The 16,431-nt window shown below is 44.0% G+C and overlaps 2 protein-coding genes across 2 annotated transcripts in view; one reads left to right on the forward strand and one right to left on the reverse strand.

The window, feature by feature from the left end:
- Window positions 1-6,085, forward strand: part of MTBP (MDM2 binding protein) — a 30,367-nt gene extending 24,282 nt beyond the window's left edge. Inside the window, exons 18-22 of the mRNA XM_083621962.1 lie at window positions 1,157-1,423; window positions 2,018-2,267; window positions 3,301-3,414; window positions 5,236-5,301; window positions 5,720-6,085. Coding sequence (XP_083478088.1) covers window positions 1,157-1,423; window positions 2,018-2,267; window positions 3,301-3,414; window positions 5,236-5,301; window positions 5,720-5,758 — 736 coding nt within the window. The 3' untranslated portion in view covers window positions 5,759-6,085. The remainder of the gene's footprint in view (window positions 1-1,156; window positions 1,424-2,017; window positions 2,268-3,300; window positions 3,415-5,235; window positions 5,302-5,719) is intronic.
- Window positions 6,086-6,566: 481 nt separating this feature from the next.
- SNTB1 (syntrophin beta 1) overlaps window positions 6,567-16,431 on the reverse strand; it is a 107,338-nt gene continuing 97,473 nt past the window's right edge. The window contains exons 5-7 of the mRNA XM_083622097.1: window positions 12,357-12,553; window positions 10,707-10,897; window positions 6,567-9,648 (exon numbers count right to left, since the gene is read on the reverse strand). Coding sequence (XP_083478223.1) covers window positions 9,556-9,648; window positions 10,707-10,897; window positions 12,357-12,553 — 481 coding nt within the window. The 3' untranslated portion in view covers window positions 6,567-9,555. The remainder of the gene's footprint in view (window positions 9,649-10,706; window positions 10,898-12,356; window positions 12,554-16,431) is intronic.

The raw sequence follows: 16,431 nt of genomic DNA on the forward strand, positions 1-16,431 counted from the left end.
AATATTTGTAGAAGGACCTTCTTTCGCCTCGGTATGGGACTCCACAATAGCTGTCATCACACACATGCCATCTCCTCATCTGAGTGAGTCTTTAAAACAATCCTCTGAGGGATATTACTCAATAATACTGTTGTATAGTGCATGCGGAGCATTTACGAATAGCTAGTTGTAAGCCTTGCAGCATCACTGTTAAGGCAAGTCATTGTTGTTGTTGTTTAGTCGTGTCCAACTCGTCGTGACCCCATGGACCAGAGCACGCCAGGCACTCCTGTCTTCCACTGCCTCCTGCAGTTTGGTCAAACTCATGCTGGTAGCTTCAAGAACACTGTCCAAACATCTGGTCCTCTGTCATCCCCTTCTCCTTGCCCTCCATCTTTTCCAACATCAGGGTCTTTTCCAGGGAGTCTTCTCTTCTCATGAGGTGGCCAAAGTATTGGAGCCTCAGCTTCAGGATCTGCCATTACTATCCCCCATTTTACAGATGGGGAGGACTGACGCCAAGAGACAGAGGCTTGCATAAGGCCACCTGACGAGTTCATTCATGGCAGACACAGGTTCAAACTGGGGATTACCTGATAGATGGAATATCCATTCCTTCATTTTATTTGTATGCTGCGCACACACACACACACACACACACACACCCCATGCTCAAAGCAGCTTACAACGAAGAAACCGGGGTGCATTTCAAACAAACACTACAAAGACAATTTCATAATAACACAGCAAAACAACAACTTCGTTACAGCATTGCTGGAAACATGCTGAGGAAGAGAACAGTTGTAAACCATCTGGCTTCTTTTAGGCTGGAATCCTAAACCCACTGACTAGGAAGCAAGCTCCATGGAGCCTAGTGGGACCTACTTCTGAGTAAGCACGCATAGGATATACAAACAGCATTCTTTTTGATGCCAGCGAATTGTGGGTTGAGGTGTGGTGGAAGGCGGTTTGATCCATGAGGTCAGTTTTTGTCCCGTATCATAGCAGACTGCAGGAGGACCTTTTCAGAGGTTCACTAGCAATTCAAATAAGGGGAGACAGTCTCATACCGAAACATAAACAAGGGGTACTAAGTTATCCCTTAATTAGGAAAACACCTCCGTTCTTCTGCAGTGCTCCTCTCAGGCTTCTGAAGCTGTTTCATTTTTCGCTTTAGATACTGCCTGGACAACAGGAGAGCTTTGGAGAGAGACGTGGCGTTTGCTGAACTTCAGACTCGCCTTATCCGTTACGAAACGCAGACCACCTGCACAAAGGAGTCCTGTCCCGTGCCCTGTGCACTGAGCCCTCTGCCATCTCCTGTGGTTTTGTCAGAGCCCGGGAGTGTCCCCGATGGGGAATCTTTGCAGAGGGAGCTGCAAACAGAGGCATCTAGGTTGAAACACAGATCAAAGGACCTGGATGGCTTTCATCCCAACAAGAGGTAATATGCAGCGGTGTAGCTAGCTGCTCAGGCATTCGGGCTCGGGTGTGCTGCAGGCGCCGCCCCCCCCTCAAGTGGTAAGTGGCCGCCCAGTGCACCCCCAACCCCAGCTATGCTAGTGGTAATATGCTACACTTCTTTAAAAAAAAAAGTGAGATATTTTGAGTATGTGTAAATTCAGCTCTCTTTTCATTCCGAAGAGATTTCTGTGGCATAATGTTCAGATAATCTTAATCCTCTTTTGCTAATTCCTCCCTCCCTGCCTTATTTTTCCTGTGCGATAACCTTTCGTTAGCTTTGAATATGTTGAAACAGGACCCGAAGGCATTTTTGCTTAAGCTCCATAGGGCTGCGTGATGCAAGATGCCGGGCGAGGGTCACGCCCCACCAAACTGGTTCTGTTTAGATAACTCACTGCCAGATTGGATGAAAGATCAGATGCAGAAATGTGTTATGTTTTCTCTCTTGTTTCAGATGGATAATTTCTAATTGCTGGCGTCTGACACGATCTGAGGTGTTTTAATGACAAATCGAGCCACGTACAGAACAGAATAATCTTAACGTCTGTTTTGTTCCCTCAACTCTTCTTTCTAGGTTGCGGAAATCTGAAAGTACAGATTCTCTCTTGTCCCAGGCAAGCGGAAGCAGCGGGAGTCGCCATTCAGGAGTTGTCACAAGGCAATGCCAGGAGATTTCAGTCTCTCTGCCTTCAGTAGCTGTGAAACAGTCTCACAGTCGGATGCATAAAGCAGCCCTAAAGAGCAGCTCAGCAAGCCAGAGGTGTGGGGGAAAGGCAGAAACATCGAAGCCCACAAGGGAATCGAGATCTCAGAAGCATACACGGGTAAATAACTTTTCCGGATAGCTAAAATGAAGTTCTGTCTTTTCTTTTGCTGTCCCTAGATTGAATAAGGCAGGGCGAAGATTTGAGCCATAAATTTAACAAATTACTTGCCATCCTCTTTGGCCAGCCTTTTGAGTCTTTTCTTCAAATTCCCATGCTGTTCCTGTTGCCAAGAAACTCAGTTCCGCTTGTACTCTGCACATGCCCCAAGGATACGTGTATTTTAGTTTTGTTCTGAGCAGTGAGCAATAGCGCGGCATTATAAATAGTTCATATTACAGAGTTAGTGCACAGTTTCTTAAGCTCTGGGAAATGCTTGTTTATGCACTTAGGCAGCAGAAGACAATATCCATTTTATCCCTAGATGGAGAATAGTTTCAGTACAGGGAACTGTCAGCTTAAGTAATTAGTCAAAGGGGGGGTGGGAAGAGACATTAAAAGAGGATAAAACAACAACAACGAAATAAAAATCCAAACAAGGATGTTGTGTTTGTATGTGAAAGGTTTTTTATTTATTTTTTAATGCCTAGCAGCTAGTGTTTCATCTTCAAAGGACAATATGAATATTTTATTCATATTCCTGTGAGGTAGGTAAACAAGCGATCTGTTTGCTTGTTCAAATAAAAAAAGAATCGGAACAAGTTTTGTTACTTGCTCTAGCATGAGGGGGTCACATCATAATTACATCTTTCACTGGGACATCTATCATGTTTTAGTCTGGCACCTAAGCCTGCAAAGATACGATTGCAGCAAAATGTGTGTAGGTGTCCACATGCAACATAGAGTTTATATTCACCAGGCAGCTTTGATCTTTGCAGCTTCCTTTTGAGTGGATCGTAAGCCTAAATTTCGCTTAGATGTGTTACCTGTGAAAATGCTGCAGGCACTGACTGTATAGCAGGGCTGAGCTGAGAAATGCTGGTGCCCAGGCCCCTTGGTTAGTAGCATGGTTTTGCTCTGATAAAAAATGTGGATTTGAAAGTGGAGCGTCGGGCTTCAGAAGTGCAATACATTGCCAATGCTTCTCTTCAAGATGCTGAAGGAGGTGGTGGCAAAAACCCTCAAGGAGCACGGCATTGCTGAAGATCACAAATGCTTTGCGGCGTGCAGCCAGCGTCTGTTTGAGATATCCAAGTATTATCTAAAGGTACTTTTCTCCAGCATGCGCAGAACAGTGCGTGATTGTGTTATGGTTTGATATGTTGACAAGGAAGGGTGGCCTGTGGGATATACCGTACTTTTCCATGTATAAGACGCCCCCCAAGGGGGACTCAAATTTTAAAAATGGAAGGAGATGGCACAGAGGATTTTTTTGCTCACCTGCACGCATCCAAAAATCTGCCTCTCATCATCTGTCCCCTCGCCGGCAGAATCTGCCAATCGCCCGCCCGATTGCCACAGTGTCAGCCTATTAACACTAGCCATTGACGCAGCAACCAATAACACGCCCAATAGCCGCTGACAGCCATAGCAGCAACCAATCAAGCGCCCACCCTATGGACTATCCATGTATAAGACGACCCCCACTTTTTAGCATTATTTTTAAAGAAAAGAACCAAGTCTTATACACAGAAAAGTACGGTATTCTGCCCTCAAACTGGCCTTCTTTTTATCGACTTAGAATCATAGAATTGTAGAGTTGGAAGGGACCATAGCTGTCAACCGTCCCTTATTTGGCGGGAAACTCCCTTATCCCAGCGCTGTGTCCCGCTGTTGTCCCTTATTGATGATGTCCCTTAAATTTCCCGGGTTTCAAAGGAAGCAGCTCCTCTCCCTCCCTCCCTGCCGGCCAGGGAGGAGGGAGGCTCTAATTGTGTTGCTTGGCTGCATTGCTCACCCAATAAGGAGTCTAAAAATGACTGGGGGGTGGAGCTTGCATGCCTTGTGCCGATCAAATTGGCCGCGTTGCCTGGGGACTCGCCTTTGCTCAGCGCTTCCCAGTGGAGAGGTGACGGTGGTTTTACTTGCTGCGCCTCCTTTGCCGGGTTGCTGTGCTGTGGGAACCACCACTTGAGGCTTCATTTGGCTGCTGGCTGGGCTTTCTGCCTTTGGCTCGGAGGGGCTCAGAAGTTGAACATACCTGTGCTTGGAAAATTCCTTATTTTGGCTGCTGATCCCTTATTTTTGAGGCTGCTGGTCCCTTATTTTCAAATCTGTAAATTGACAGCTATGGAAGGGACCCCGAGATTAAGAGTATTATGCACTTCTGTTAGGGATGAGCCAAAGTGCCTTGTTCGGTGTCCTTTTTCATTCCATTTTGTGGTGGTTTCTGGGCACTTGCTGCAATCAGATTCACATTGCTTGAATACTATCCTCTGTGCCATTTTCCTCCACCAGCGCTCTTAACAGTCCTCAGCCCCGCTCTGCCCCATTAGCCTATGCTACTGTTTCATTGCATAGGTGACCCACGTTATTTTGATTAAGCATCGCAACACCGCACCTGGCACAATGATTTCAGGAATGCTCACACACGAAATCTGGGGGTTGAAATAGCAAATTGGGTTCAGTAGCAATGTGGACAAATGAGTGGAGTGCAAAGACAAGACGCAAAAATATGCTAAGAGGACTCAGTAGCCAGGGGAGTAAAAAGAAATAAAAACACTGAGCATTGGGGTTTTTTAATTTTAATTTTACTAGTTTGTTTGGCTGTGGAATATCAAAATTTGGAAATGTTCAATACAGCTTTTACTACCATTTGTTGCTATTTCCAGTGGGATAGCTGTGTTAGTCTGTATGCGATAAAAAAAATCAGAGACTTGTATCACCTTAAAAAGTAACTCATTTATTATGGCATAAGCTTTTATGAACTGCAGGCCAGCTGTCATCCATTAAAGTTTATGCATTTTGGTGTTAATGTAGTGCTTTGTTTTCCAGAATATTAATACATCTATTCCTTCTTGCTAACCTTAAATCTAACACTGCGATCCATTAAGTTTTCCGCTTGTGATGCAGTATGGTTCTTATTTAGGATCTGAAAACATCTAGGGGACTATTTGATGAAATGAAGAAAGCTGCAACCAGCAATGTTAAACAGGTGAGACTCTCTTACGTGTCCAGATTATGTTTTCTGTACTGGAGAATATTACAAATAGTACTGAGGCTTGGCTTGGGTTATCAAAGTGGTTCTCAAGGTTATCTAGATTGAATTGCCTCAAATAGTGGCTTCATTGGGCTGCTGGATGAGTCTGTAAGATGACCAAATTCTCCCCTTAGTATTAATTTGTGGAATGTGACCTGTAAAATGGTTTGTTTGCCCAGCCGAATATCTGCCTTTGTTTCGCGAATTCAGAGTTTGGTAATAGTTGTTGGCTATCATGTTTTTTTTGAAGATTCTTGAATTATAAAGAACCGCCCCAGTATTAATTAGATTCAACATTTCTGTATTGCATCATTTTACACCTCTTTATGTTCATTTTTAATCCTAAATGCGTTTCTTCGGATGTTTTTTACAGGTCATTGAATGGGTTTTAGACAAGAGCAAGGAGAAATGACATGTGCTAAAACCACTGCTATTCCAGGATGGCAATTTTGAGCAAGCACAGCACATTAAGTGGACAGTGTGGGAGTGCCTTGTTACATTGTGGGAGTCCCTTAAACCAGTGATTCCTGCAGTGTAATACCCTCAAAGATCTCTGACATTTAAAAAATGGCTTTGAATTGAGCCTTATGTGTATATAGCTGTGTATGTGTGTATATATATACACACACAATTATTATTTCAAACTGTATAAATAACACAATCAAATCTTCTATGCTTTTTTTTATATGCGGCTTGTACAGCTTTTTTATTTAGAAAATAAAAGCTAGGTTTCTAAGTGGTTGACGCGTTATCTTCTTTTCCTGTTTGCCTGATTTACTAGGCGCATAACTCTTGTCAGTACCTTCCTTGTGGTTAACCAACTAGCCATAAAAGTTTTACAAGATAGACAAAACCCTCTTGCGCTTGATAACAAATTAACTGTCAAGAACAGTGGCTTTTGTTGAAAAACCCTGAACCAAAAGGCCATGGTTAAGAATATTCTTCCTCTAGATCTGACTGCTGACCCCCATAGATGAACCAAGATGAACCAGAATGCCTCAGTCACAGCAAAGATGTGCACAATAAGTTTCAACCAGTTTCAGAAGATTCAAGGGAGATAATTGTAAAAGGAGACTTAGCTAGAATAATTGCTGCTATCAAGCCAAAACTCAGTTGTAGAAATTCCATTGGGGTTAATCAAGCTAGCGTCACTGAATGTAACTATAATGGTTTCTCAGAGCATTCTGTTCTTGCCATATAAATTATAACCCCACAAAAACTCCAGTAAATGAATTTTTTATTAAATATAGTATTTTTTCCTCTAAAATATAAATATTTTAAACTAAATTCTTACAAATCTTGAGTAGCGCCGTATAATTCGTTCTATCAACTCCAACCAAATATGAGTCGATCCAAAATCTGTATTTAATTTGTCTATAAATATATAACATTTTTTTCTCTTTGCAAATTATTTGCTTATTCTTTATATTGTAATCTGAGCACCGTAAATTACATGACATACTGTGTTATTTATTAATTGATAACTAATAGATAAATTCTGATTATTTACAATGAAGGTATATCTTTAACATTCCAGTGATTTTTAAAAAAGTGTTTAAGGACAGTATAATTTACACATGCATTTACTTTCCCTACAATACACAGTAATTCTGGCTTATTTTTTGTCATTCAAATCCATAAACACTCTCCCTTTGCAATTTCAGTTGTATTGAACGAAGGACTTGTATTTTGTGTGACGTTGGCAAGTGCATGGATTGATGGCTCTCCATCTGTATATTTGCATGTTCCTTTATTTTTCACAAAAAGAAAAAAATCCAGCCCAGCCTTACATATCCCTCTATCATCCTTCAACTGACATGGACACCCTTATTCCACTTACGGAGATCTCTTACCTGCAAAGGTGTTCCTATGCTTTAAATGCAGGAACGAGACCTAACCCGGGATGCATTCCACTCCTAAGTCCATTCAAGTGAAACATGGAAGCCCATAGAGTCTTCTGTGCGCACATGGGGCTCTAGATCAGAGAAATACTACATTGACAGAAAGGGGTTGTTAGACCTCTTTATGGAAGACCGCTATTATATCCCTCTCTTCTCAAGGGCTTCAGTACATTCCCTCCCCTGCCTGCACCATGCCTGCATTTACCATCAATAACAATTACACCAGTATCAGGCATAGCTGTTATTAATACTAAGCAAATACTCTATAACCAGGGTTTTATTATTTAGCTTCAAACCCTGGTTAGGAAACTCTGGCTTAATGCTCAGTTCTGGATGAAGTTAAGTGCATGATGTGCTTAGCAACATTTGCTCCGTTAGCCATGGTTAAGATCTGCACCGTAATACGGATCCCGTTCAGTATCTTCTGTATATAAAACAATGTATTTCCCCCCATGTACAAAAATAACTCTAAAAAGAGATTTAGTTGCCGTGTCCCACTTCCAGGGAACACAATTAAAATGAAACACAACTGAGCTCCCTTTTGTCTGTCAGAGGGAATCAGCATCGAAAAAATGAGCAGTGTTCCAGGAAGCATGAATAATAAGGATAATTGTTATACTGAAAGCCACCAGCTCAGGGTCTCCCGATCACATTTTCTGCCTGTGTGTGTGTGTGTGTGTGTGTGTGTGTGTGTGCAAGATAGGGTTTTAGTTTTGATGCATTTGGAAGACTGCATTCAAGCAGGATTCTTTGTGGGTCGTATCCAACCAAGTCATACACGGAGGAGACCCATTGACATCAATGGACAAGTTAGTTATGACTGAATTAAGTCCACCCGCTTCCCTGGGTCTGCTCCAGCCCAATAAAACGGTACTTTGCCATGGCAATTGGCTGCTCCCGAGTGCTGCTGAACACCGCAGCTGTTCAGATCTATACTTGGGTCAAGAAGCCAGCAAATGGGAGTGAAATGGCATAATATAGGGTTGCCAAAGCTTGTTGCTGGGAAGGAAGGAATTAAAGAACCTTTCCCTTGCGCCTTGGCTCATGGGAAGCCTATCAGCAGAAAGCATCACCACTGAAGGACCTTTAGCCGAAGCTCAATTCAAAATGAGCCTCCCCATCTGAAAATTCTTCCAGAAGGATCTTCGCTGCCTTCAATGTCTTTAGAGTAAAAGATTTGAAATGCATCACATAATTTCATGTAGACTGTTTCTCTCACCACAAGTTATTACTGAGCAACACCATTTTACGAAAGTTAGCTTGGATTTATTAATTGAACGGGCACAGCAGCTTCTACAGCTGAATGTTACATGTGGCCATTGTAACCCTTAAGCTACAGTACTTAAGGACAATTCTGAGGTTTCCTCCTGCTCTGGTCTGGCTTGGCAACGCTGCCTCAGCCTGACCTCTCCACCTGGGAATAGTGCCCTTTTGTGCAATGTTCACAGAGAACTAGATTTCCAAACCATTTCCACCTTTGTCTGGATAAGCAAACTACTCTGGCTGGTGCATTAATGGCAGGAAAGTGGAGTTTTCTGAAAACGGAAAGATGGCTCAGCGGAGACAAAGTCCACGGGTGCACAAGATCTTGACAACTTTTCACCAGATCTTCTGTCTATCTGCCTAGCCCTTATTTTCACTCATCAGTGGTTTTCAAACTGCATACTCTCAGAACCCCTGCCCACATCTGTGTTCAACCGATTCTCCTCACCCACAATGGGCTGCAGATTTCTGGGATGTTTTGGGACACACACTTATCAGTCCACAAAGACTGCCAGCCCCATCTTTGGGGAGTAGTTGTCATGCTACATAAACAGAGAGGGAACCCTAAAGTTGACCGTTGCTCCACTGCGGCTGGGCGATGCCAGGGGAAATGGTGGACTTCAGGGCAGCTGTTCTCACATTGCTGATTTTCTAACTGAGGCATCCCACAGTTTCTCAGAGCCCAGTTTGAAAACTACTGCTCTCTTAGCACTGCCAGAGGCACAGTTATGTATACTGGAAATGCCACACTGTAATATTAAGCTATTTACTCCTTCAATTATTTATTTATTTCCTTTATTTACAAGCCATCAGTTTTGTTTCCCTCTGCAGTGTGTTAGTCGAAGCAAATGTCCTGCTCTCGGGCATCTCGGCAACTCTTCCTCCTTTCTGTGCTCCGTTTTTGTAGCTGGTCCAAACGTTGGGCATTGCTCCTGTGCAGAATATTTATATATATATATATCCCTAGCAGCTTCTGCTGTTGCCGAGATGTCCCTTGCCATTTAGATTGTGCAGGCAGCTCCTCCGTTCTTCCTTCAGACTGTGCTTATGCTACCAACCCAAGTCTTGTAATCTTGGCCGAAAGGAATGAATGAATGACGAACACAATTGGCTTTGGACAAGAGTGAAGGTCCAGTTGCTGAAATCAGAAGAGAGAAGAAGTATGACTCAGTAAAGGATGTACACAGAAGGAAATGTGGGTTGCATCCAAAGGTTCCTTGCTAACAAAACGAATGGTTCCGTAAGCAGAAATGGGATCTTTCGATGCAACCCACAATTTTATTTTTGATCGTATGGGGAGGGGAGTTATCAGTATCCTTACAGTAAGCTCAAAACTAGAATGAAGCATCACTTTGAAGGTGACTTACGCAGCAGGCTAAATCAGACAGGTGGTCCATAGGGCTGCAAAAAAGCAATTCTGCAAAGCAATGGCTGGAGATGTCAAATGTAGCTCTTCTCTCTCCTGACTATGCAGCTGATCCTTGTTTTTGCCGATCTTCCGGTAGTTGGAGCAAGGTGGTGGGGGAGAAGCTAACCTTAGGTGCACCTCCAGTAGCCGGTTTCAAAGTAAAGGAATAGGACATTGACTCCTACCCTTTGTAGGAGCATTTGCCCATCTGACTATGGATAAAGAGGAGATGAATTGTCCTAAGCTGAAAATGAGTGTATGCTTAGAAATGGGATTCCCCTAGCTGAGCTATCCCCATTCATTTTCCAGGAAAAGATAATGGGAACTTTGCAGTCAAGCTCCATCGTTTCTCCCTCTAGGTTGTTCACTGGTCCTGTGCAATGGTAATGCACATTAAACCTGTGACTTAAATTACTTTACTATATGGTAAATACTTCAATCAAGCGAAAGCTGTGCTTATTTGGTTTTGTATATTTTATACAAGTGGCAGATATTCTTGCTGCAAAATTTGTGTTGCCCAGGATCAGAAACTTCATCTTTAAAAAAACCTGTAGCGTACACATAGCCTTGCCTATCTACCTTCAGGCCTGCAAGGAGTTGTCTCCTGATTTCTAGGAATTGTGACATGACACCTGCTTTTTCAAAGACTTAAGCACCTGATTCGCAGCACAGCGCTGCACAATCACTGTCACCCAGTAACAAAACATTTATCGAAGGATCAGATGCTACAAACGACAACAACCTATATTCACGGCAACGCGGGGGAAATACAAAAATAAAAATCTTACAATTTCTCCTTCCTTTCCTCCAAAGTCTAAGTAAAGCATCCGAATCCCATCATCCGAGGACATTTTTAGCTTCTCGTAGGGAAACTGTAGAATGGTTTTGGGGAAGGCACCATCTTGGGGTTCAGCTGCGAGGGAGAATCCGTGTTCGTAATGAATGGTCAGACGGCATTCCTGGCTTTTGTAGGTGCAAGCTGAAGGGAAAAACACAAATGAGTTGGTAATAGTTAATGGGTGGGTAGTCAGGAGCCTATTTGAAGGCTTTTGAATATTTTGGTTCTAGCTTGCAGAGAAGCTTGGGGATAGGGAACTAATTGGCTCCATGATAACTGAAAACAGGCTCCGATAACTGCAAGCAGGAAAACAGCATAGCGCTAATATTTCAGCATACGTGGCTGAGCATCAGCAGGAGCCGAGAAGATACCTGGAAGGCAGGTAATACCGACTGCAGCTGTATATAATAGTAATAATTAAAAGCATGGGGGGGTTAATAGGCTCTCTGAACCTGCAAATTGGCCTGTGACAGGCAAAATTTCTGTGACAGGCGCCTTGGCTCACAATAGCTGGGACACAAACTAGGAACCACCTGGTCTGTGAACCACACGGTCAGGGAAAAAACAACGCTGTCCAAGGTGTAAAGACTGCAGAGAGAATAATTGGGTGCACTCTTCCCACCTTGGATCAAATCTATGCTTCCAGGTGCCATAAGAAAGCTGCAGAGATAGTGCAGGATAGTGCGCACCCCAGAAATGATCTCTTTCAGCTTCTGCCTTCTGGAAGAAGGTACAGGGTTATAAAGACTAGGACTAGCCAACTGAGAAACAGTTTTTATCCAAATGCGATTTTGGTTTTAAACGCAGTGTAAGGTAGTCTCTATGTGAGTATATTGTATTCAGTTATGGGGTATCAGAGTTTTTAGGGGGCTAACCAGGCTGGGATAGTTGGGATAGCAGGCTTGTTGGTTTTTGAACGTCTGATGTAGATTTTTTCAATTTGGTTGTTCTGTATGGGACAATGACAATAAAGATTATCGTGTCGTATCGTAGTCTTCCTTACGGCAACTGCGGGTCTGGGAGCCCACCCCATAAGCCCAGCCTCTGTGGCTTGCAGCAGAACTCCTGAACTCGAGGGTTCTCCTCGATTATATAATTCAGCTCTGCGTGAACAGAGCAAAAGGCTCTCAAAACACACTTCTCCCTAGTGCGAATAGCAGCATACAGTGGTACCTCGGGTTAAGAACTTGATTCGTTCTGGAGGTCCGTTCCTACCCTGAAACTGTTCTTAACCTGAAGTACCACTTTAGCTAATGGGGCCTCCCGCTGCCACTGCGCCGCGATTTCTGTTCTCATCCTGAAGCAAAGTTCTTAACCCAAGGTACTATTTCTGGGTTAGCGGAGTCTGTAACCTGAAGCGTCTGTAACCCGAGGTACCACTGTACATTGTGAGAGAACCCTTCGTTTTGCTCACTCCTGGATATAGCAGACAAAGGGACCTTCAGCAACCCTTGGCCATTTTGGACAGCAAAGAGACCAGAGGTAAGCAATATGGTGCCCTCTTTTCCCACCTAGGGGTCATGGCTGCTGGGGAGCCGTGGGTTCCCTACCCCTATTTCAAAGGATAGTTGCCGACTGTGGCCCTATGGCTTTGGCTCACCGGTAGTGATTTCCATTGAGAGTTCCGCAGCGTTGTGGCAACCCTGAACTATGCTCCGCGTCCACAGCGAGAGGTCCCTGCCGGTCTCTGTCCTGAAGAGATGGCTTTCGATTCCTTGCCGCGTACCCGTACGGGTAGCAAAGGACAAATCCATCCCGGCCTGGGGGGAGCCTTTCCCAGGTCCTGAATGTACCAACCTAAAGGGGAATGAACGAAACAAGAAGTTGGCGTTAGAGGGAGGGTTTCACAATAGTAGATTCCCTGCTTGGTATGCAGAAGGTCCCAGTTGCAGTATCTGCTATATAATTCAATTTCACTTAAACTGGAGGTTGCATCAAGCAGACGAGATCGGATCAAAGTATATTATTCAAGGTTTCCTTGCAAAAGCTGTGACACTTATCTAAAGGTGGCGAAATGATTAGATGAGAAGCAAGCATTTCCTGGAGCGCCATCGAACTTGGAAGTTGATAGTGACATCACCTTGCCCACAAAGGTCCATATAGTTAAAGCCATGGTTTTTCCAGTAGTGATGTATGGAAGTGAGAGCTGGACCAAAAAGAAGGCTGATCGCCGAAGAATTGATGCTTTTGAATTGTGGTGCTGGAGGAGACGCTTGAGAGTCCCATGGACTGCAAGAAGATCAAACCTATCCATTCTGAAGGAAATCAGCCCTGAGTGCTCACTGGAAGGACAGATCCCGAAGCTGAGGCTCCAATACTTTGGCCACCTCATGAGAAGAGAAGACTCCCTGGAAAAGACCCTGATGTTGGGAAAGATGGAGGGCACAAGGAGAAGGGGACGACAGAGGACGAGATGGTTGGACAGTGTTCTCGAAGCTACCAGCATGAGTTTGACCAAACTGCAGGAGGCAGTGGAAGACAGGAGTGCCTGGCGTGCTCTGGTCCGTGGGGTCACGAAGAGTCGGACACAACTAAACAACAACAACAAGTGACAGGACTGTTAGGAAAGGTGCTGGTCTGAACTTCTGAGGCGTGATTTAATCTTGTTTAACTTTGTCAACATGGAATGGGTACATCGACTTTCTTCCTGAATAATATGCTAACTAATCCAAAGAGTTTGCTAATTGTTCTGCAATCTGACTGACTGCGTCATCACAAACTCACGTAGGTAATTTTAATAAGTAAACTTAAAAGCGTGACTCCAGACCACAGGGCTCTCAGGCACTATTTCCAACATAGCACCCTTTGAACAGACAGGTTTCATCTCTACCAACTGAGGTCTCTAACTAATTGCCTCCATTTAGCAAGGAAGCCCCCCACCCAGGGCTGCAAGTCACAAAGTCTGAGGGTTTCTACAGGGTAAGAGACACAGCCATACACACCTTTGAGGACAGAAGATGGCCCAGAATCTTCTGTTGCTCAACTGAGGTCCTGTGGTAGGCAAGTCAATACGGGAAGGGTTCCCTCAAATGCCATAGCCCTTCTTTTACAGAGGATATGTGTGCGGGCCTAGCCAGGTCATAACAAAAATCCAAAGGGAGGTCTACTATGAAAGTGTGATTTCTTTCCTTTTCTTACACCTCTTAACAGCATTTGCGGCTGTCTATACTCAAAGGAAAACTGGGAGCAGCAAACCTTCGCCACATCTTGGTTCCAATTTGATAGGCTCACGGCGGAAACTGCTCTGAGGAACCAGCTCGGCCTCTCAGCCAGCTGGCTGACCACCCTCAATGCATGCCTCATATCTCCTGTTCCTTTTCTTGAAACCTTCCAAGGAAAGGGAGCCGGCAACCTCTCCCATTAAGCCGCTGGGTCAGAATTCATTTGCAAATCTGACACTATTGGGCTTCAGCTCTACAGAAACAGAGAGAGGCCAGCTCATTACAGAAAGTAATTGCAATAATTGTCCCTTGAGCTCTTTGAGCAGAAGTATGTAAGACGAGTCTGACCAAAGGCTTTTCTAAGTCTGGCACCATCCTGTTCTCCACAGATACTCTTGCTTCATCAACACTGCAGCAGAAGCAGGGCAGCAGGTACCAGCCTGATGTGTGTTCACATAAAACACTAGTTTAATACAGTGGTTCTCAAACTTATTTCTCTGAGCCACACTTTCAGAATAAAAATGTTCTCGTGGCACACCAAATTGTTTATTGATAAGAAATACACTGGAAAACTAAAACAACTCCTGGCAGTGCTTGATTTATAACACAGAATCCTAGAATCCAGCTCATTTTCAACATACTTTATCACGTGCTGATGTTAGAAGAAGAAGATAAAAGGAAGGAAAGGATCAGCAGGAGAAAAGAGAGCCAAAGAATCATTTGGACTCTTGTTTCTTTAGTGGTCCAAGTGAGCCAATTCAATTAAAAGCAGTTGATGTTGCATTCAGAAGATAAGGGGGAAAAGCCACAAGGCGTTTTTGCACATGGGTTTAGTAGCATGAGAGAAACCCAAAACACTTGTTACTCATGTAGCAGTGCTTTTTTGGGGGTTTTTTTAACCCTTCAACAAGCAGGGCCATTCAGAAGTTGATGAACAATTGATATACTGCAGGGAACTGTATGAGCTAAGAGCTTTCAGCTCTCGGTGAGAGAGTTCACCTGAAGATTAGCCAGATGGAGAGGCTTTGCCAGGTAAAAGGTCCATCTCAACAGTGCCCTGGGTGTGTGCATTCAAGGACCAGCACTTCCCAGCAGAGGGCACAGGAGAGCTAAAAATCCAAAACAAACGCAGCTTTTTCCAGCATGTTGAGTATCATAGACTTGTAGAGTTGCAGGAATATGGGGATCAAGAAGAAACATTTATTATTATTATTATTATTATTATTATTATTATTATTAGTATTAGTATTAGTATTATTATTATTATTATTAATAATAATATATTTACTTATACAGTGGTACCTCGGGTTAAGTACTTAATTAGTTCCGGAGGTCCGTTCTTAACCTCAAACTGTTCTTAACCTGAGGTACCACTTTAGCTAATGGGGCCTCCTGCTCCTGTCGCGCTGCCGGAGCACGATTTCTGTTCTCATCCTGAAGCAAAATTCTTAACCCGAGGTACTATTTCTGGGTTAGCGGAGTCTGTAACCTGAAGCGTCTGTAACCTGAAGCGTCTGTAACCCGAGGTACCACTGTACCCCCCCCTTTTCCCCCTGATGGGACTCAAGGAGATGTAGACCCATGGCTCATGCTTAAAGCTTGATAAGGATGGAATAAGTCCATTTCCTGCCCATGTCCTCTCTGCATGTGTCTCTCACCCCACCCCACATTTCTGCATTAACCTGAGCACATTTTAAACCCACAACTAAATCTGCATCGGAATATTGTCACTCAAGACACTGCATTCCTGAAAGTATTCTCTCTTGCAACACACATTTGAAATGCATTTTGGTCCCCCCCCCCTTTTTTTTTTAAGCTGAGAATGCTGTCAAAACAACCAGAGTGTTAGGAATCACTGATCTGCTTGTTTATATAGCAGCCAGTCCACGGACCACCAATTGGGAACCGCTAATGGATCAAAGGGATAACCGAGTTTCAATTCATACACTAGTCTGGGATCAGATCAGCCCACGCTGGAATTGGCAAGGAGTCCTCAGTTCCTCAAGTACTGCAACTTGCAGAGGATTCACATCGTGATGGTGAAACTCGCTTGATTTCTTTTTCAAGCTTACCTGCAGCCTGCATCGTCCAGCTAGATTTGAGGTACAGACTGGTGTTTAGAAATGCAAATAGCTTCAGGGTAGGGGAAAGGCAAGGGATGCAGGTGGCGCTGTGGGTTAAACCACAGAGCCTAGGACTTGCCGATCAGAAGGTCGGTGGTTCGAATCCCTGTGATGGGGTGAGCTCCCGTTGCTCGGTCCCTGCTCCTGCCAACCTAGCAGTTCGAAAGCACGTCAAAGTGCAAGTAGATAAATAGGTACCACTCCAGCAGGAAGGTAAATGGCGTTTCCGTGCGCTGCTCTATGTGACTCATAGAATCACAGAACTGTAGAAATGGAAGGGGTGCCAAGGGTCATCTAGTCCAACCCCCACAAGGCAGGAATCGCAACAAAAGCATCCATGGCGGATGGCCACCCAACCTCTGCTAAAATACCTCCAGCAAGGCAGCTTGCT

This window comes from Podarcis filfolensis (assembly GCF_964270895.1).
Source record: "Podarcis filfolensis genome assembly, chromosome: 7".
Classification (NCBI taxonomy): Eukaryota; Metazoa; Chordata; class Lepidosauria; order Squamata; family Lacertidae; genus Podarcis; species Podarcis filfolensis.